The sequence below is a fragment of the Oryctolagus cuniculus genome, chromosome 5, assembly GCF_964237555.1.
Source record: "Oryctolagus cuniculus chromosome 5, mOryCun1.1, whole genome shotgun sequence".
Taxonomy (NCBI): domain Eukaryota; kingdom Metazoa; phylum Chordata; class Mammalia; order Lagomorpha; family Leporidae; genus Oryctolagus; species Oryctolagus cuniculus.
In genome coordinates this window covers 110983804-111006087 of record NC_091436.1, presented here as the reverse complement: position 1 = coordinate 111006087, position 22284 = coordinate 110983804, and the positions used below count along the sequence as shown (strand labels likewise).

General features: G+C 38.2%; 1 protein-coding gene across 13 annotated transcripts in view; it reads right to left on the bottom strand.

Moving 5' to 3' along the window:
* Window positions 1-22284, bottom strand: part of KHDRBS2 (KH RNA binding domain containing, signal transduction associated 2) — a 702022-nt gene that overhangs the window by 75437 nt on the left and 604301 nt on the right. For 12 of the 13 annotated variants that reach the window (XR_011388994.1, XR_011388992.1, XR_011388993.1 and 9 more), the window contains exon 8: window positions 615-673. Coding sequence is in view for 2 of the 13 variants with exons in the window: in XM_051855537.2 (XP_051711497.1) it covers window positions 615-673 (59 nt within the window). In the remaining 11 variants the exon portion in view is untranslated. Of the gene's footprint in view, window positions 1-110; window positions 484-614; window positions 674-22284 lie in introns of those variants that run through there. The other variant, XM_070074657.1, reaches the window with a different exon arrangement.

Here is a 22284-nt window from a genome sequence, read left to right as displayed (position 1 = left end):
CCAGCAAATGGAAGACTTCTCTCCCTCTCCTCCCTCCCCTCTCTTTCCTCCTCCTCTCCTTTTCCCTCATTTCTCCCCTCTCCCTCTCTTCCTCCTCTCTCTTCCTCTCTCAGTCCCTCTCTCCCTGTGTCTCGTATTCTGTCTCTCTGCATTTCAAGTAAATACATAATTTTTTTAAAAAAAGTTTACATGCTAGAAAAATAATGTGAAAGTTATTTTATAATAACAATTCTCCCCTTAAAAATTTTAAGCTATTTTAAATGTTTATCAATCTGATGATCTTTGTGACATCAGAAAAGATATGGTATCATTGCCATATCAACAAGTCAGACAGGGGACATGGTGAAACTCGTAAGACACTAGTCAGAATGCTTACTGTTGCGATTGGAAATGATCTGTGATTATGATTAATTGCTTTTGAAATTTTCATCAAAATTGATCTGTACAATTTTCTGGCACTGGCTCGGTAAGTCAAATCTCATCCTGGAATTACATAAATCAATTTAGTCTGGACTTCTGTAACAACTGGGGGGAGAAAGATAGAAGTAATTTCTGAGTTGTCAGTGACTGATGGATGTTCTGATTTCACAGTTTTAGTAAAGAAAAGGTCTTACCATAGCTGTCATAGGCATCCTCAGTTACTCCGTGACCGTAGTCATAGTATTCAGGCACACTGAAACAGATGCAGACAGCAATCAATGTTAGTGAGATTAGCAAGAATCAACCCAGACTCTCATATGGAATTTGAAAGCAAAATGTGTGCTAAAGTAACATCCCAGGAACTGCTAGAAATAAAACACAATCCTAAAGACAGTAGGAAAATACTGTAGGTAGGAAAGACAGTAGGAAAAATACAAGTTATTGACAAGAAGTGCTGTGATGTTTTTCCAGCCTTTTCAGTATTTTTTTAAATCTATCTTCCAATTTGATAAATCAAATTTTCCCTAAAACACAAGTATAATATTTCAAAATTTGTGCATAGGAAAGTTACAAAAGGTCTGTTGCTACATATAATGATAAGCTGGTCGATTGTCTGTGGTTTTCAATGCTATTACCTTAAGAAAATCCATCTTCAATTTCTAATACTGAAACTATATTTATACTCCATTGTTGCTGCTGCAGCAAGTCTGTAAACTTACCAAATATATACGACATTTCTTTTCCCTCAATAATTCACTAAGTGCGTCCACATTTCAGTGTTTGTCTAAAGGTATTCTTCCTCGATGTGTTATTCAAAAGACAATTTATGTGTCTACTCTCACCTACTTTCCAACTGTCTTCACTTCATCATTCAGAATCAGTTTACCCCTTTATGACATCATTCCTATTAATATCCAAACCCATTATCTATACCTCCAATCTTTAAAAAGCTCTCCCTAACCTACATGTCTCCTTTAGCAACTATTCCTTTCTTGATAGAATCTTTATAGAAAAATTTCATGAAAAGCATTAACTCTACTCATTCTTTCAAGTTTTTAAAAATTTATTTTCATTTTTATTTGCAAGATAGAGAGTTAGAAAGATGGAGAGAGGTCCTGCATCCATGGGTTCACTTCCTAAATGCCCACAGAAGATGGGTCTGGGCCAGGTCAAAATCAGGAGCCAGGAACCCCACCCAGGTCTCCCACATGGGAGGCAAGAACCCAAGTACTTGAGCCAACACCTCTTGTGTCCCACGGGGTAGATTAACAGAAAGTTGGATCAGAAGTGAAGGAGCTGGGGCTTGAAACAGGTTCTCTAATATGGGATGTTTATATTCCCAACTGTGAGTTAACTACTGCACCAAACTCCCATCCCTCTACTCATTATTTTTACTGACTCTCCCTCTGTGTGCTTTTGAAGACATTCAACACAGCTGTTGTTCCCCCTGCACCACTGAAACAGCTTTTGTCAACATCTTGACATTTTCAACTCCAATGATCAAAGCTTGGTCTTCATTTTACTTTAGTACCATTTGACACAGTTGATCAATTCCTGCTCCTTCAAACACTTCGCTTGCTCTCAAGTCACCTCATTTCCTTGTTTTTCTCTATTTTTTCCTAATTTTCCTGACCACTTAACCCTAGAGACCACTGGGCCTCAGGTGTTAGAGTTTTTCTCTGTTTCTACCTAGACTCATTCCTTAGCCAATCTCCTCTGCTGTGATTTCTTTAATAACACTTGCACTCTGATGACTCTCAAATTATGACCCCACTCTTTTTTTTTTAGATTTATTTGAAAGGTAGAGATATAGATAGTGAGAGAGAGAGAGAGAGAGAGAGAGAGAGAGAGAGAGAGAGAAAGGTCTTACTTCCGTTGGGTCACCCCCTAAATGGCCACTACGGCCTGCGCTGCACTGATCTGAAGCCAGGATCTGGGTGCTTCCTCCTGGTCTCCCATGCAGGTGCAGGGGCCCAAGCACTTGGGCCATCCTCCACTGCCCTTCTGGGCCACAGCAGAGAGCTGGACTGGAAGAGGGGCAACCGGGACTAGAACCCGGCACCCACATGGGATGCCGGTGCCACAGGCTGACGATTAACCAAGTGAGCCACAGCGCCGGCCCCATGACCCCACTCTTGACACCTCTCCTCTGTTCTGGATTTACATTTCCTACAGTACATTTCCACTTGCTTGTCCATCTTAACATTTCAAAACATAAAAATGTCTATTTCCTACTCAGACTCCTCCCTTTTGCATTTTTCTCATCTTTGTCCATGATAACACCTTAGTATTACTTATACAAAAAATCTTGGAATCCTCTTTTTCTCACATCTAATGTTTAATCGAAAAGTAAATTCTTGAACCTCTAGTTGCAAAATACATCAAGAATATTAACATGTCTATACATCTCCGCAGAGAGAACTGTGGTAGAAGTAAAGTAATTACCATCTCTCACATAGTGAATTCCGTATCCTTCTAACTGGTCCCTGCCCTGCTTGCTCTGTTTCTACTATCCACTTAGCAATCAAAGTGATTCTTATAGAAGTAACTTAGATCCTATAAGTCTTCTACTCAAAATCCATTGTTAGTTCCTCTATCTTATAGAGTACAAAACTCTTATTTTTCTCACACAATTTGTCTGCCACGTGTTTCTTAGACCTTACGTGCCACCATTTTCTCCTTTGCTCACTCTACTGGGCTTCTAGAGGTTCCCTCAATGCGACACACACACGATTGTGTCAAGATCTTTTCATTTGTTGTTCCTGCTACCTGGAAATGTTTTCCTGCGTGTCCAGTTGCCCCTTCTTTCATTCTTTGAGAGCTCATCAAAATGCCACTCATGAGACGTTCCCATCATAATCCTGCTTAATATTCGCCCACCCTTTACTTTATTTTGTTCAGCTTAGCATTTATCAGTTGCCACTGTAATATTATATAAAGAAATACACTAGCACAATTTGCTTATTTTTAAGCACATTTTTTTTTTTAGTGGTTATTTCTCACTTCTGTAATATAAGCTCCTTGATATAGGAACTCAGTCTCTTATTCACTGACTTTCACTGTTGCAGGTTGATTTTCCAGAATACTGTTTGGCACACAAGAGTTTCTCAGTGCATATTCATGGAACAACAGAATGGATTGTTTATAGGAAGATTAGACACAATTTAAATGAGTAGCTTATTATACATAAGTCAGAATTTTTAAAAATGCTATGCAAAAACAGATTTTTAAGTTAGTATTTGGATTATTTTAGTATTTAGATTATTTATGTCTTTAAAATATTTTATTTATTGTTTTGTTTGAAAGCCAGAGAGAGAGAGAAAGAGAGAGAGAGAGAGATTCCATCTACTAGTTCACTACCCAAATGCCCACAGTAGCCAGGGTAGGACTAGACTAAGCCCGGATCCAGAAATACCATCTTAATCTTTCAAATGGGTTAAACAGGCCCAATTACTGGAGCCAAGATCTGCTGTTTCCCAGGGTACACACTGGCAGGAAGCTAGTAAGAAGTGGAGGAGCTAGAACTCAAACCAGGTACTGTTATGGGATGTGGGCATCCTAAGCAGAAGCAACTTACCACTGAGCCAAATTCTTTTTTCATAAATTCATATAGTTTAAATATTGCCTAAGCTCCTATATTTACAGTACAATCATTTTTCCCCAAATAAGCTCTTTGGCTTAAAATTAGGTATGAAACATTACTCTGCCTGGATCTCATTTTATAAATTATCTAAATTACTAATTATTTTTAAATATGTAAATGTGTGGCAAGAAAATTACTTAGTATCAAACACCAAACAGGATAAGGGCTGCAAATGGGGGATTGATGCCAAATGGTTAGGCCACACGAAAAGACCAAAAGGCCTCACGTTATATAGTCTCTGAATGTGGTTTTGATTATCCATCAGAGCAATCCCTAAGTCTCCTTATTTTAAGTACTTGGGATTTCACTGGTAGTGTGAAATAGAAATAACAAAGAACACAAAATGATAAAAGAGGTGGAGAGAAGGTTGATCATCTTTATTTTTCTTGGCGAGGGACAATCTATGATGCACTAGCTTCAGTTTTAAAGAATTTTGGGAAAAAGATTGCCTAGATCTGCTTGTACTGCCCAGGATACTTATATACGGACTACCTGCTCTCCCCTTCCTACCAAAGACTGGAGACAGTCAAGGCTAAAACCATCGCCCAGTGACTGGATGTTTCTTTGTTTCTTACACACTTATATCCATTTGAATGACGTAACCCAACTCAGAAACCTCATCCCAATTCAGAATATGTGTCACAAATTCTTGGCTCTTTGGGTGATCAATAAGTGATGTGAAATGTGAAAATGATTTCCTATTAATAGAGATGGAGAGAAAAATGCTGGCTTCATCAGTAATTTCTGCCTTAGTCAATAATTGTTATTTGAGTAGGCCTCTGAATATGTATCACAAAGTATGCTATATAAAGACAAGTAGCACCCAAAACTATGCAGTATCATTTCTGTATTTCTTACTGGATTTCAATTTTAGTTGATAAACATAAGGGAAAGAAAGAGAATAGTAGTGAAAGAGACCATGATAAAGAAGTTGTAGTTGCGGTCTAGCATAAGTGATACATAAACACCAAGAGGAAAATTTTGGAATAACTTTCTAAATCTAAAAATTGGAAAATGGAGCATACAAGGCAGTTGTCAAATAATAATGGAAAATGATGGCTAAATATCATATTGAACTCCTCCAGAATCTCTACTTTTGCCTATTCAAATAACACTTCTTTTTTATGCCACAGAGAAAACTTACTTGGACAAATAAGTGACTATGCAGTAGTACTGTACTTCCTAGCCAGTCACCATTTCAGCTCAATGTGCCCTTGTGACTAAATTAGGAAACATGGGGTGTGTGTGCGGAAGTAAGGTGGCAACCTCAGTCATTTTTAGTTTGAAAACAATCTTGTCATTTTCACTTGCACAACTTCACCTTATTACTTGATAGAAGGCACTCAGTGTGGTGACCAAGAATCTACTTTGCAAACGAGTTAGGAAGTGACAAAATGCCACATGGAAGGAACCTGTCACTTTAGATGACCACATGAAGCAGACTTTCCCTACCTCCTACCTCAGTGATTGTTAAGAGAAAATTTTGTATATTGCGTGGATTATTGAGTTTTGATTCTGTTACAGTAGCTTAGTTGAACACAAATCAGGATGTAGAAGTATGGAACTCCCATTAAAATCCCAAACTAGGGGGTTTTAGCCAGTGGGGGTACTGAGGGTGCAAAGGAAAAAATAGTGTGGTGTAGCTGATGTCCTTTGTTATGCCAGTGACCACTTGGAAGGCAAACTACAGCCCTGGTGTATCCTCTGGTATTTGGGAAAAACATTGGACAAAGCCCACTTAAAAAAAAAAAAAAGATTTATTTATTTAAAAAGCAGAGTAGAGAGAGAGATCTTGCATCTACTGGTTCACTCCCCAAATGTCTGCAACAGCCAGGGCTGGGCCAGACCAAAGCCAGGCACCAGGAGATTCTTCCAGGTCTCCTACATGGGTGCAGTGGCCTAAGCACTTGGGCCATTTTTGGTTTTTAAAGATTTATTTATTTATTTGAAAGTCAGAGTTACACAGAGAGACGAGAGGCAGAGCGAGAGGTCTTCCATCCCATGGTTCACTCCCCAGTTAGCTGCAATGGCTGGAGCTGAGCCAATCCGAAGCCATGAGCCAGGAGCTTCTTCTGGGTCCCCAACATGGGTGCAGGGGCCCAAGGACATGGGTCATCTTCCAGTGCTTTCACAGGCCATAGCAGAGAGCTGTATTGGAAATGGAGCAGCCAGGTCTCAAATCAGTACCCATATGGGTTGCCGACACTTCAGGCCAGGGCGTTAACCTGCTGCACCATAGCCTCGGCTCCATTGGGCCATCTTCCACAGCTTTCCCAGGTGCTTTAGCAGGGAGTTGGACAGGAAGTGGAACAGCTGGGACTCGAACCAGCGCCCATATTGAATGCTAGCACTGCAGGAGATGGCTTTATAAGCCATACCATAGTGCCAGACCCAAAGCCCACTTGTTAGTGATACTTTCTGATTTTAGAAAGGTTTAGAAAAATAAAAGAATTCAAATTAGACCATTTTGCTAGTAGAAATAAGAGTACAACTTTACTAGCAAGTCTGTCTCTGCCTGGTTATGTGTTATATCATTTATTTATATTATATATCATTTAAATTGATAATCCCCCAAATTCATGAAATTGGGACTTAACAGTAGATAAGTGAGTTACTTCTGGAGCCTATAACTAGAGATAATGAATGTTGCCTGAAGATTTCCTCCCATCATCCTGTTGGACTTTGCCCCATTTATGATCGTTAGACCAATCCTCACACACTACCAGCAGGAAGCATGCTGCGAAAACTGTAAATGTCTCAATGAAGACATACTCCACCCAGTTCTGACATGTCTGTTGATAAGTCCATTTATCCATTAGGATAAGGAAGAATTTTCCAGGAAATCTGGGATAAATCCTAGACAGAACAAAGGTTGGCAGAGGCCATCAAAAAACTCCTCATCTACTCTTGATGGGTGTCTTAGAATCTCTGCCTGGGAGGATTTTGTTTCCTCCTGTTTTCCTAATGGCAGTTCCTCCACTAGTCATTCTGTCCAGTTTGACCACTTTACAACTGAGTGTGTTGTATGACAAGGGAGTTGAGAGTGGGCAAGATGATTTGTTCATGATTTTACAGGAGGTCAGACTCCAAGAACTACATGGATACCTAATATAGAGGTTTGTATATATCTTCAATTTTTGAAATAGTTGTAGTAATATGAATTAAACTTGGAGTTTTCTGAAAAGTAAACAAGTATTTTTGTTTGTGTATTTGTTTTTCTAATGGAAATAAGACATACATGCATATCGTCATGACTGAAATGTGCTGTAGAAGACCACGAGTTATTCCTCTCTGAAATCCAATTATCCCTTTCTTCTATAAAGAGACTAAAAATCCCAAGACTACATTTTGTTTTCTCCCTTACCTTTGAGTGGAGCCACGTGCAGAGTGATGTTATCAATTCATTATGACTTGCATAAAAGTAATTTCACTGGGCTTGACTTCCTTCCAGCTGATCCGATGGCAGGAGCCAGGTGCTTCTCCTGGTCTCCCATGGGGTGCAGGGCCAAGCACTTGGGCCATCCTCCACTGCCTTCCCAGGCCACAGCAGAGAGCTGGTCTGGAAGAGGGGCAACCGGGACAGAATCCGGCGCCCCGACCGGGACTAGAACCCGGTGTGCCGGTGCCGCTAGGCGTAGGATTAGCCTATTGAGCTGCGGCGCCGGCCTTAGATATCTTCTTAATAAAACATTTTGTATGTTTCAGATGGTATATCCATTAATATTGACAAGGGAACTGTGAAAAAATATCCACTTATTTTATGATAAATATGGTATTCAGAGCAAAGTTTAACTAGTTGTTACTGTATCATTTATTCATTATGAACTACTTTTTACAAAAGTTATTAATATCTAGGTATTGAAGTAAAAAAAAGCCAAAAGAGTGTGTAGAATATTACCAAAAATTAAATACTGTTTGAGCAACTGCAGCTTCCACAATGTATTCTGATTTCATATATTTGTCACTTCCTGGGAAAATTATAACTGCTATAACCACAAGAGTAATTAAGTTTCAAATCATGAATAATTATTATAATTTTAATTAACACCTCCATAATTGTAACAGTGTGTATGGAAACCTTGCTGTCATCTATATTTTCTAAATTAAAAGATGGAATAACAGTGAATTGAAAATTAAATAACTTGGTTGTGTTTATACAGAATTCATTTGTCCACTTTCACTCATATTTCAACAGGATTAAACAACATGATACATGAAAAAAATGGGAAAAAATCTAGCAGCTTTTTGAATTATGAAATGAAAACTTTAGAGCCAATACCATAGCCTATTTTTTCTAGCCAATGTCATATTTGTTTTAATTTTAAATATTTTATTGTGTATATTTAAAGGGTACAAGATGACTTGAGATGTTACATAGTGTATTGGTTACTATAGTCAAGTAAATTAACATATATGTATAAAATTATATAGTGATACAAAAATCACATGTGCTTTGTGTGAATATAAAGCTACTCAACTATTTATGGCTGTTAGGGGGGTATTCTTAAATTTTGTTCTCTTACGCATTTACAATGTAACCTTGTTATATTGTGCATTTGCATTTTATTGACAGAGATATTTGTTAACCAGATAAATTTTTAGCCCAGTCCCATCCTAAAATTACAAATTGGTCATTCCTTCATTCTTACATCTACTAATGTGATGATTGAGTCCTTTGGTTAAGTTTCAAGGGCTCAGTGAAAGTGCTGCTTACCCTGCAGTAAACCTAGTGTATAGATGAATGAATTCAACATACAGGCATATGCAGCAGTTCTTACCCCCAAACACAGATCTCTTTCAGTGTGATTCAGGGTATTAACCAAACAATGTTGGGAAAGACAAACGGGATACTCTTCCCATTGCTAGTTCTGATCCTTTTCCCTGAGTCCTCCCTTATGGAGGAAACATGTAATTTTTTTATGTCCATGCATTTCATAAATACAACATTAGGAACATAGTAATTCTTCTCACTGTGTCTGCCTCTGAGTCACCCTCCCACCTCCCTGCCTCTTCTCTCTTCTGTTCCTTTTTTTTTTTTTTTCTGCTGAGATCTATTTTCATTTAACTTTATAGACAGAGGATTGACTCTATTCTAGGTAGAGTTCAACGCTTTGTATGAGAAAGAAAAAAGAAAAAAAAAAAGAAACATGTAATCTTATGTCCAGCACTAAATGAAGGTGAAGTTTACTAACATGGGATAATTTCATTTCTATATTGGGAAACCTACAATATGAAATGCCTGTGTTGAATATCTTAGGAGAATTTGCAAATAAGCTGTTAAAATGATTTTCACTTATCTGTTCCTTCAAGAGCCAATCCTATCTTCTCACACAAACTGGGTGCCTGCATCTCTCCTTTTTCACCTCTCTCAATATCTTCTTTTATTTTTTATTTATTTTTATTTTTTTTGACAGGCAGAGTGGACAGTGAGAGAGAGAGAGACAGAGAGAAAGGTCTTCCTTTGCCATTGGTTCACCCTCCAATGGCTGACGCGCCCGGCGCTGTGGCCGGTGCACCGCGCTGATCCGATGGCAGGAGCCAGGAGCTTCTCCTGGTCTCTCATGGGGTGCACTCCACTGGCCACAGCAGAGAGCTGGCCTGGAAGAGGGGCAACCGGGACAGAATCCGGCGCCCAGACTGGGACTAGAACCCGGTGTGCCGGCGCCGCAAGGTGGAGGATTAGCCTAGTGAGTCGCGGCGCCAGCCCCTCTCTCAATATCTTTTTTCACTTTCATTATTCTTGGCAATACAAAGTATTTGGATAATGACCACAAAATTAAAACCAAAGAGTGATACATGGACATATTTAGTCTAGTTTGTAAAATATTAAAAATCAAATAAAGGAACTGAAAAAGCTGTCATGGAAATTAGAGTCTAGTAAAAAAAAAAAAAAAAAACAAAAAACAGGTACTAAACAAGTATTAAGCAGTGATACATCTATTCTTTTTTGAAAATTAGTCACTAAATTAGTAGGTGAGTATAAATCACCCAAGTTAGATGGAATAAAGGAGCCTTACAATCAGGGGGTCAGCACCAGTCAAGGCTCAGAAGCAAGAAAAGGGGCGACATCAGCAACTCCTCCTCCAGCGCACCCAGAGGCTTAGCATAAAGCAGATAGGGGATCAGTAGGAATCTCACGAAGAATGGGCGGGGTAGTGTTGGAGGTAGGTTAAGCTGCCATTTGGACAGCTGTGGACAGTACAGAGGGCCAGCAGTTGAGTCCTTCCTTCCTTTCTAATCCAGCTTCCTGCGAATGCACACTGTGAGGCAGGAGATCATGTCTCAAGCACCTGGGTCCCTGTCACTCCACGTGGCTTTGGCCTGACCCAGCCCTGGTTGTGGCAGGCAGAATCAGAGGATGGATGAAGATATATACACACACATACATATATCTCACAAACTTTTTAATAAAGGAGTATGCATTGGGAAGTTCTTGAAATACCCTGTCTGATGTCTTAGACACGGTAAGGAGTTTGAGTTTTATCTTAAGAGCTACTGAAGACAATGGTAGATTTAGGAAGGGAACAGACTTGACTATGTTTGCTTTAAACAAATCACTCTGTATGTGGTGTTTTTCTTATCCACTGTTCTATTAGCTATACTGGGGAGATCAGCAAACACCCAGTAGAAGTCCAACAAATATTTATTGGATAAATAAGTTAATTAATAAATGCTTGTAGAATGAACATTTTTTATAGTTGCTCTTTACCTGTGTTTTCACACCATATTTCCTTTGTGTCAATGAACTTGGATTTTTTTTTGTTAAAATGAAATATGTAATAAAATTTGCCTATTAAGATAAATCAGTTGTGAACAAAAAACATAATTATTTCATATAATTAGATACTATATTCAGGATCTTCACTTTGTATTGCTAAATGTAATTTTCACAACTTTACAGAGACTAAAAAGCAAGAAAAATATAATAGATGGTAATTTTAGGCTAGCTTTAATCAGAAATTCAAAAAATGAAATATTTTGGGATATTGAGAACAATACATAAATCATATCTGATGTTTCACAGATGCATATATAAAGCATGGATTATAAAACAGCCATGTGGGCCGGCGCTGCGGCTCACTAGGCTAATCCTCCGCCTAGCGGCGCCAGCACACAGGGTTCTAGTCCCGATTGGGGCACCGGATTCTGTCCCGGTTGCCCCTCTTCCAGGCCAGCTCTCTGCTGTGGCCAGGGAGTGCAGTGGAGGATGGCCCAGGTGCTTGGGCCCTGCACTCCATGGGAGACCAGGAAAAGCACCTGGCTCCTGGCTCCTGCCATCGGACCAGCGCGGTGCGCCGGTCACAGCGCGCCAGCCGCGGCGGCCATTGGAGGGTGAACCAATGGCAAAAGGAAGACCTTTCTCTCTGTCTCTCTCTCTCACTGTCCACTCTGCCTGTCAAAAAAACAAAAAAACAAACAAACAAACAAAAAGCCATGTTTCCTTAATTTCTTTTTTTCTAGTATTTAATAACAGCTTCAGTAAACAACAAACCCCACACCTTTTAAATGCTTTTTTTAATGTATTTAAATCTTTGTTATTGCTTAAATCTGCTTGCCTACTTCCTTACCACTTGTAACACATGATTTATAGAATTGAGAATTTTTAATAGGAAGGGTGCTTAAAGAGGAAATCATATTATTTATTTTTTGGAATTCTCTCTCTCAGAAGAATAATATACACATACACACGTAACACTTCTCTTTTGGCATTTTGTACACACTAAACACTGCTAGGAGCTTTATATACCATGTCTTATTTAATTGTCCCAACAATTCTTGATTTTGTAGTATTAAGCCAGGTGCAAAAGAGGAAGTTTATTTTAGCTGGTTTGAATGAATTGTCCTAACTGCCCAGCTCCTTGATGATGAAACTTGGAATGGCTGATGATACAATCCACCTAGTCCTCTATGTGTATCCAAAATAATCTTGATTTTATTTGGGTACTACCGAACCAGAAAAAGGTGAGAAATAATTAAAGTCAGTGGAACCTTGGGCTAAGTGTGATGTTAGGATGATGAACCGTAAGTTCCCCTCTACATTTATCTGTTCTCCTCCTCCTCAGAAAAATTCCAGCAGCAACCATCAGGAAAGGAGACCTGCTCAAAGCACACATATTTTCCAGCACCCTTTCATCTCCTCCTCAGTTACTTCCTCATCCAAGAAACTCTCAGATTCCAGATGACTCTAAAACATCACTGTGATGGTCGGAACTTCATCTTTATTGAAATACTATTATTTACCTGTCTGTCTTACTGATTCAAATATGATCACAGTTATTTGGATCATCATTATATTCCCAGGGAATAATCTAACACCTGTCAAATACTGGAGGCTCATGAAATATTAACCAAATGAATGAACTTAAGTCCAGGAACTGCTGAGCTATATATTCATTCCAACTCTAAACAGCTACCTTTGAATCTGCAAATGTAATCTGATAATTAATTCATTGGATTGATTACTACCCATCCCTATTATGTATGCCCCCTTCCACTCCTTTTTCTGTTTGGAGGAAATCATGCTATTATATTTAAAACAAGTTCCCAGTTTACTTTACCACTTTCCATGACTGTTCCATGACTTAGTTTCAATAATGACTAAATAGAAGAAATGTATAGGATAGCCTTAAGCTTTTGAGATGTTGGTTTCTCGAAAAGTAGATTTGGCTCATAATTAGATAGCTCCTAAGTGGCAGACAAAATGATGCTAATCATCTACAGAGGAATTGGACGTGGAATAATAAACCTTGAAGCTATGCTAGGTGGTATGAAGCTTGGCTTTGACATTATGGAGATTTTAAGTTTATGATTATCCCTTACTAGTTCTCATGGGTCTGAGGATCAAAACATTTTCCTTTCTATGAATACCTAAGAACAGTGACCACATAAAAATCCCTAAGTCAGTCAATAAACATCTATTGAATACCAATACTATTCAGGGGATACAAAGAACAATATGTTCACATATTGCTTAGCTATATTAGAATACGATATATAAGTATTGCAAGGTAAGCATGAATAGATGAATACTATGAACATTTTCAACCTACTTTATTTATCTAACACAATTTATTGAGAACCTATTATATACCAGACATTTTTCTAAGTCCCAGAGGATACAGCATTGAACAAAATAGACAAAGATACTCTCATGGAATTCACAAATAAAATAAGAAACAAATGAAAGTTGAAATAAAATATGGTGTAAGTTAAATATTTAAAAATATGAAGGGAAAAGGCTAAAATTGGAAGGGAAAACATGTTTTGGGATTAGGATAAAATTACAGTTAAAATGGTTGAGAAAGGCTTTATTAATGAGATTACATCAGGAAAAAAAAACTTGGGAGAGTTATGGGAAAAATTTTGGAAATTTAGTGGATGAACATTCCTAGGCAAGAGCAATAGAAAATACTAAGGGCCTTGTGGTAGCATTATGATTAGGATATTCAAGGAATTTTAAGATAGCCAGTGCGCGGGCTCAGGGAGGAGAGGAGAGCTGTAGGAGAAGAGGTTGGGGATGGGGTCTGGTGGCACAGACTCTTCTCCGTGCCTGCCCCTAAGTGCTGTCCTTCTCAAAGCTGGCTCCTTCTCTGCACATTCTTGACCTTTACCATCCAATCCATTCTTAAGGCTTCACTGACCAAAAACTGTATGTTTTATAAATACTTTTCCAATATCAAAAGAGAAATTGTTAGAATCTTCACATTAAGATGAAACTATTCTGTTTCAAAAACCAAGTTATAATAACCTAAAGATTTAAAAAGTGCACTTTCCTCCAAATTTTAACAGCTAATTATTTTAGTTAAATGTAAAATACCATTGTAATTTATGAAAGAAATGACTTATTTGAAAGCATCCAAATGTGCTTGAATTTTGATATGTACATTTTTTAAATGATCAATGGCTTCTGAATTCATTTTCATGATTAATACTGTAAGTAGACAGAAGCAAAGACTCATATATAATATTTATTGGGCTGCTGATGGTTAATTTCAAGGGATTAGAAATGTAAAACTCTGAATCATTAAAACAGAGAAGTATGAAACACAAATGTGAACACCCAGTCTTAAAAGGAAAAATAGCGTAGACTACATATGTATTTGCTAATTATAGGTAAAGCCATACAGTTTCAAATTCTTAACCAGTCTCACCTCTTGCATTAAAATCCTGGGTACCAATATCAATGAAATAATTCAAATATTTAAATATAAAAATGTTTAAATTAGTCATTCTGTGTACATATTTTATGCTTTTTCTTTCTAATTCAATTATGTTTCTATTTAGAAATTAGCCTTCATTTTGAGGATCACCAGAGAAATAAACATATAAGTTAATTTTTCTGATTGGAAATTAGGGTTTACGTATATGGCCATTTTTTTTTTAAATTTATTTGACAGGTAGAGTTACAGACAGTGAGAGAGAGAGAGAGACAGAGAGAAAGGTCCAGTGGTTCACTCCCCTAATGACTGCTACGGCCGAAGCTGCACTGATCCGAAGCCAGGAGCCAGGAGCCAGGAGCTTGTTCCTGGTCTCCCATGGGGTGCAGGGGCCCAAGCACTTGGGCCATCCTCCCCTGCCTTCCCCGGCCACAGCAGAGAGCCGGACTGGAAGAGGAGCAACCAGGACTGAATCTGGCGCCCCAACCGGGCCTAGAATCCGGGGTGCCGGCACTGCAGAAGGAGGATTAGCCAAGTGAGCCACAGCGCTGGCCCATGGCCATTTGTTCATTGAGAATTCACTATAACCATATTCACTTTCTTATTGAATAAAGGCTTGTTTTGAAAATAGCCATAGCAAACGCTTAAAAGCTCTCTATAACTTATATCTTACACATTTAGAAATATTTATAATATTAAAATATTTGCGACAGAGACATACTAATAGGCAGAGAGCTCTTATCTACTAGTTCACTCTTTAAGTGCACTCTTTAAGTTCACTAAATCGATCATTCAGTATGTTAAAAATATTAAATGCAATGTATTATATTTTTGCATGTATATATTTCAAAACAAAAACTATATACCCTTCTCCATGACTGCATATTAGTTGTTTCTATGGAGTTGTAACAAGGACAAGATCAATGCTTTATGTACTATATTTCAGAAATGCCTTTGACATTCCTTCAATGTTACAGAAAAATGTTAAACAGTGTTGTAATTTTATTACTGTGTTATCTATTTAGTAATTCTCTCCAGTTTTATGCTGAAAACATTGTGTTGTAGAGCAGTATATTTTTATATAAATAGAACATAAATTTGCATCTTCCAAAATTAATAGTAAAGGTTTGTTACATATAGTGGCTGAAGAGTTACATTCATTAATAGATAGACAGATAACACAATTACCTCCTCAGTTATTTTTCTAGCCTGTTAGTTTTGAAAAATCAGAGATAAAAATCTGCTCAAAGGGTACTAACTTATTGTGACATGAGGAAAGTTCACAGTATCAAGGGTGGAGAATAGGGAGGTCTTCATTCTATGATGATCGGGAGGAAGACAGTATGTATTCTAAAAATGATATACAAAGTATTTTTAACTTAAAATTGGTAGCTGTGATTTTTTGTTTGTATTACTGTTTTGTCTTTCACAAGTCACTTAACTTCATGGAATTCTAGTGTCCTTACTTTTAATATGAGCAATAATGGCATGTACCTCAAATATTAAAGAGATAACCTATGACAGCCTCATAATAAGTACTTAGTACACATGATGATTATCCAATCAAAGAAGGCATAGACATAAAACTCTTCTTTTCAGGGTAGGCATTTTGCCTAGTGGTTGAGACACGGGTTAAAATGCTTGCACTTCAAATCAGTGTACCTGGGTATGATTCCTAGCTCTGGGTCCCAATTCCAGGTTCATGCCAATGCAGACCCTGACAGCAACACGTATGGTTCAGGTGACTGGGTCTTTTCCATTCATGTGGGAGCCATGAACTGAGTTGCCAGCTTCTGGCTTCTGCCTGGTCAAGTAATGGCTATTGGAGGCACTTGAAGCTTGAACCAGCAGATGAGAGCTCTATCTGCCTGTTAGTATGTCTCTGTCTCTCAAATATTTTTTTTTACAAGCATTCCTCTTTTTCACATTGATAAAGGATATAGGGCTCACAGAAATTTTACTTTCTTGAAATATTCTGAGACATGCAATAACCATACATGCCCTCTTAAGTTTCAGCTGGTGGTATTTAATGTCCACAAGATGAAATATAGGCTGATTATTCATGAGGGAAGTGACATATTTGTTCTGCTCATAGATTAAGGATCATGATAGATGATCTATATGAGGCATCTAGTACAGAATTATGATCAGCTTTGCAATGATCTCCTTTAAAAATGGATATTTTGAGAGTTCATTCTCATGTTCCAAGTGAGAGAAAAATATATATACATAAAATTATATATATATATATATATATATATATAGCTTTGCTTTCTGGATTTAACACTGTTTCGATTTCTGCAAGTGATCTCTCTTTATAGACATTCTTTAATCATTTATTTCAATTTAGCTTGTATTTTTTGCTTATTTTGATCCTTTATTATACATAAATGAGGGGTGAGCAATTTTACAACAAAAACATTAATCTTCTGTGCTATTGTGTAGAATTATCATTAGAGCATAGCAATTATTTTCTATAAATAAGACCTTCTAGTGACTGATTAATTAGGCTCAGTGGTACATGACATTATTAAATGAACTATTACATGCCTTTGGTTCAAACACATAGAAGCTATTGAACCCTAGTTTGAAATGGACATAACTTTAACTGTATACACATATTTCTTTGACTGAATCATAATTCATATCAGTAAAGTTTCAGTGCTGTAAACATCAGTATGATTTCTAATTATTTCGGTACTTTAATATACTTGACTTGAGACTGAATTCATTGGTGCGAGTTGCACCATAGACATGTGTTAGTATTGATTCATACTGTTCCCCATTCAAGTCACAGATGGAATCTCAACTGTGCTGCATAATGTTTTAAAACCACTTGTAACTTATTAAAGTGTTATTTTCACACACCAGACTTTAGAAATTGAAGTGAACGTAACAGAGTGGAGAAAGAATATGTGAACTGATGATAATCATTCTATTCTAACAATACTTTTCTTTGTGTGATAAATAAAGACACATTCATCCAGAAACTCTCAATTGTTTGATGGTTAGAAGCATTATAAAATCTCCTCATTACTGAAGATTAGCAGCAATGTCAAATTATTGCAAACAGAAAGTTAAATCAAAATTCTAACCTCTTGTCTTTGTGCACCACCACTGTGACTTGTTTTGATCTGAATTATAATTATGTATCCTCACATGTCCCTTTTCTTCAATCTGTGGGTGATAATTACTGAGTATAAAGCACAAGTCCCTTTCCTATATTCTTTTTTTTATTTTTTTAATTAATTAATTTATTTATTTATGACAGGCAGAGTGGACAGTGAGAGAGAGAGACAGAGAGAAAGGTCTTCCTTTACCGTTGGTTCACCCTCCAATGGCCGCCAGGGCTGGCGCGCTGCGGCCAGCGCACTGCGCTGATCTGATGGCAGGAGCCAGGTACTTATCCTGGTCTCCCATGGAGTGCAGGACCCAAGCACTTGGGCCATCCTCCACTGCACTCCCTGGCAACAGCAGAGAGCTGGCCTGGAAGAGGGGCAACCGGGACAGAATCCGGCGCCCCAACCGGGACTAGAACCCGGTGTGCTGGCGCCGCAAGGTGGAAGATTAACCTATTGAGCTACGGCGCCGGCCCCCTTTCCTATATTCTAATCTCCTGTCTAACCTTTCCACCACTCTCTTCTTTAATACATTCAGCACCCAGAGATGAGGCAGCATCTCCCAAAGACATGATCCTATGATTATGACCATGATAATCTGTGTTTTAAATGGAACTTCATCTAAGAAGGTATCTATTAACTTCCTAGAATTCATCTCAGTGTTCAGATTCTTTTTAAGGAATTACTAAACTCCCAGACAGGTATTACCACTTCCCACTTGTCTTCTTTAAGAATTCAATCACATCTTTTAGAATGGCTCTCACTGTACCAGATCTCTTGTTTTCCTCCAGCACAGTGGTTGTTAATATTAGTGTGCATAGCATTGCAAGGATACTGTGCCAAAAATGCAGATCCCTGAGCCCAGTGTTTCACATTGTAATTCAGCTCCCCTCAGCAGAGGCCCAGAAATATTTATTTTCTTTGTAATATTTCAGATGCAGAAGTTCAATCTATAAGTAAATCAAAATCTGGGCTGTGACTCATTTGTTTTTAAAATTATTGTTAATTTGTTTGAAAGGTAGACAGGAATAAAGAGGTGGTGGTAGAGGTAGAAAGAGGAAGGGCAGAAAGAGGTCTTCCATCTATTGGTTCACTAACCCAAATGATCATAACAGCCAGGACTGGACCAGGCTGAAGGCAGGATACCAGAACTAAATCCGTATCTCCACATTGGTGACAGGGATCCAAGTACTTGAGCCACCACCTGCTGCCTATCAGGATGTGTGTTATCAGAAAGCTGGATAGGAAGTGTAACAGCAGGACTTGAAGCAGGTGTTGTGCTATGGGATGTGGATATCCCATAGAGTGATTTAACCACTGTACCGTATGCCCTCTCCTGTCTTATTTGGTTCTGTATAAATAGATTCAGAATATTGAAATTCAATGAATTTTGTTTTAATAAATGAATAATTTTAAAATACTACATAATTTTATGTGAATAATTTGTAAGCTACCTGCCAGTGCAATCATGTAAATTCATGGCTCTGTTTCTAACTATTCTCATAAAATTTTAATTAGTGGTCAATGTCAATATAAAGTTTGCTACTGAATATTAATCCTTGGCATTTTGTTTTCCAAAAAAAAGTTCTTGAAAATTACTTGAATAAAGAAATAAACATAAGATATACTAGGAAGTATAACTTCTTTGCTTGTTTTAAGAGTTAGTACTCAAAATCAACAAGAAGCCCAAGCAACAGGGTGAAATGTCTCAGAGATAAACATATGTTACTGTCTTTAGGTTAAAAAAATAATTGCAAAGATGCAGGATGATTTTAGAACTGACTTGACAGTAGTTCACTTAGAAAGAACTTAGTTTTTCCACTGAAAACATTTTCAATAAAGCCCAATTATGTGGCGTAGTCATTTAAAAAATTGACTGCTCCGAATATATTGAAAGGCTTAGAAGCAAGAAGTACAGGATGTAAAACTGCTATCTCTTTGTGCCAGTCAACTCCCTTCTGATATAACATATATCTCAAGATCACTGTGCCAAACTGTAAGACGGACACTTGGACTACTGGAAGGATTTTAGAAGAGATCAGTGTTAAAAAAAAAAAAAAAAAAAAGATATCAGTGTAGCTGCTGAAATGGGAACCATGATATACAAAGAAAAGTGGAAGAAAAGTAATTCCATGTGATCATTTACCTTGGATACCCGTTCGATGCTGGTACAAAGTTCTGAATAACAAACAACCACAAAGTCTTCATATCATACAAGAATAAGCAGTTATTTAGCTCATCTAGTTTGGTTTGGCTGAAGGTTGGTTGATCCATGCTTGGCAAGCAAGGGGCTCTGTCCCAAGCTGTGGATACAGCTAATCTTGGATCTCCCTAGGATTTGGGCTCTACATGTGTCCATTCTGGAGCCAAGGCAAAGAAATAAAACAGACACCGGAGGAAGCTCTACTCATGCTAAAGGCAAGAGGCTGGTGGGAAACATATAGACTTCCTATGGCCTAGGTCTAAAAGTGGCATAATTGTGCTAGTCAAAGCAAGATACAAGGTAGTGAAGAGTCAGGAAAACAAACTCTGCCACACATTTTTAAGAGATGGAAAATACCACGGCAGTGGGTGTGAATGGGAGGGATGAAGAACTGCAGCCAGGGACACCCAGACATTCTGGATTGGATACTCTTAGAGGACATTACCTTCTTTAAGAAAAACTGTTGGGAAGGGCATTTGGCATAGCAGGTAAGGTGCTTTGGGTGTCCGCATCCTCCAACAGAGTCCCTGGGTTTGAATTTCTGCTCTGCTACCCATTCCAGCCCCTGCTAATCTGTACTGTGGGAGGCAGCAGGTAATGGTTCAAGTACTTGAGTCCCTGCCACCTAAGTGGGAAACCCAGACTGAGTTCTGAAGTTCTGGATTCAGTGTGGCCCATCTCTGGCTGTTGTGGGCATTTGGGCAGTAACTACTGGATGGGAGATGTCTGTCTGACTGTCTCTCAAATTAACTAATTAATTAAGAAAATTAGTATATGGGAGAAAAAAGCTAGCTTTATTTACATGTAGCTTCACAGACATCATTGCATGTAAATGAAGATTATAAGGAGGTAGCTATTGCATCATTTTAAGAGCTTCCTAATAAGCGGAGGTATTTAAAAAATCGATTAAAGCATTCAAGAAGTAGTATATTTTTTACATAAAGGCCTCAATCTTTTGAATTGGAGGGAAATCAGTTCAAAACTTGGACATATTTACTTGATAAACTAAAAGTCCTAGTCTGTAAACATCCTGTATTTAAAATACCTAATATAGACACCTGGGACATAGCAATACTCTGTATTGTGGCTATATTATTATTATTATTAGAAATAGTACTCTTTTCCTTGCTTTTTATATTTTTTGTATATTTCACATATCTTTCACATATAACTTAATCATTCCTAAATATTACAAAATACACATTCACAATTCCTTATCCTTGAATTACAAATCCAAAAGCTTTGAAAACAGATGTTGTTTTCTTTGAAAGTGGGTATCTCGGCCGGTGCCGCAGCTCACTAGACTAATCCTCCACCTTGCGGCGCCGGCACACCAGGTTCTAGTCCCGGTAGGGGCGCCGGATTCTGTCCCGGTTGCCCCTCTTCCAGGCCAGCTCTCTGCTGTGGCCAGGGAGTGCAGTGGAGGATGGCCCAAGTGCTTGGGCCCTGCACCTCATGGGAGACCAGGAAAAGCACCTGGCTCCTGGCTCCTGCCATCGGATCAACGCGGTGCACCGGCTGCAGCGCGCCTGCCGCGGCGGCAATTGGAGGGTGAACCAACGGCAAAGGAAGACCTTTCTCTCTGTCTCTCTCTCACTGTCCACTCTGCCTGTCAAAAAAAAAAAAAAAAAAAAAAAAACAGAAAAATTATCTGAGGTAAATGTAACATAGAGCCAAAAAATAGTTTTATCATTCATTTTCCATAATTAGAATTCCCTTTCTAATATCTTCAACATCTTATTTTGCTCTCTCATTAAAGCAGTATTTATTAAGGACTTGCTATTTAATAAGTGCTAGAGAGAAATATAAATAAATGTGGTACATTAAAATACAGGTTCTACTTCAAAAAGGCAATGTAATGTAAATACTATACTTTTCTAACAATATCAGTGATATTAAGACCAAAAACAATTTTATTGGAATATGAGGGGACTTTAAAAATTTTATGGGGAATTTAATTTAAACAAGTTTTTTGGGACAAAAAACTTGAAAAGCATGTATATTAGGGTATCGTCAAAAAGTTCAGGAAAATGTATGTTATGTGTGTTGGGAAAAAATATATATGGATTTCAAATTTTTTGCACAAAAACTTACAGTTCTACTTTTCACAAACATTTTGATGAGCATCACTACATGAGTACCTATACCAAATAAGATATAAATAACCATAAATTCTTACCACTTCAGGTTAGAAATGCTTTACCTAATTATTTGAGATACCCAAAAGAAGAAAGGTCTTCTTTTTCCATTGGTTCACCCCTCAATGGCTGCCGTGGCCACGCGCTGTGGCTGGTGCACTGCGCTGATCCAAAGCCAGGAGCCAGGTGCTTCCTCCTGGTCTCCCATGGGGTGCAGGGCCCAAGCACTTGGGCCATCCCCCACTGCACTCCCGGGCCACAGCAGAGAGCTGGACTGGAAGAGGAGCAACCGGGACAGAATCTGGCGCCCCGACCGGGACTAGAACCTGGTGTGCCGGCGCTGCAAGGCGGAGGATTAGCCTATTGAGCCCTGGTGCTGGCCTCACCCCAGATAATTTTGCTTTCCTTTTCTGAGATCATACAAGATCTATGGTGAGTCTTGTTTTTGTTTCTCCAACTCTGTGTAAAGACCATCTTTTCTACCTTGATCAGTAGAATTCCAGAAGAAATGTTAAAAGAAAAATGCTTCTCTTCTCTTATTCCAGGTGTGCAAATGCAAATAGCAAGACCTGGGATTAGCTTTTTAGTGTGATTTTTGTTTCTT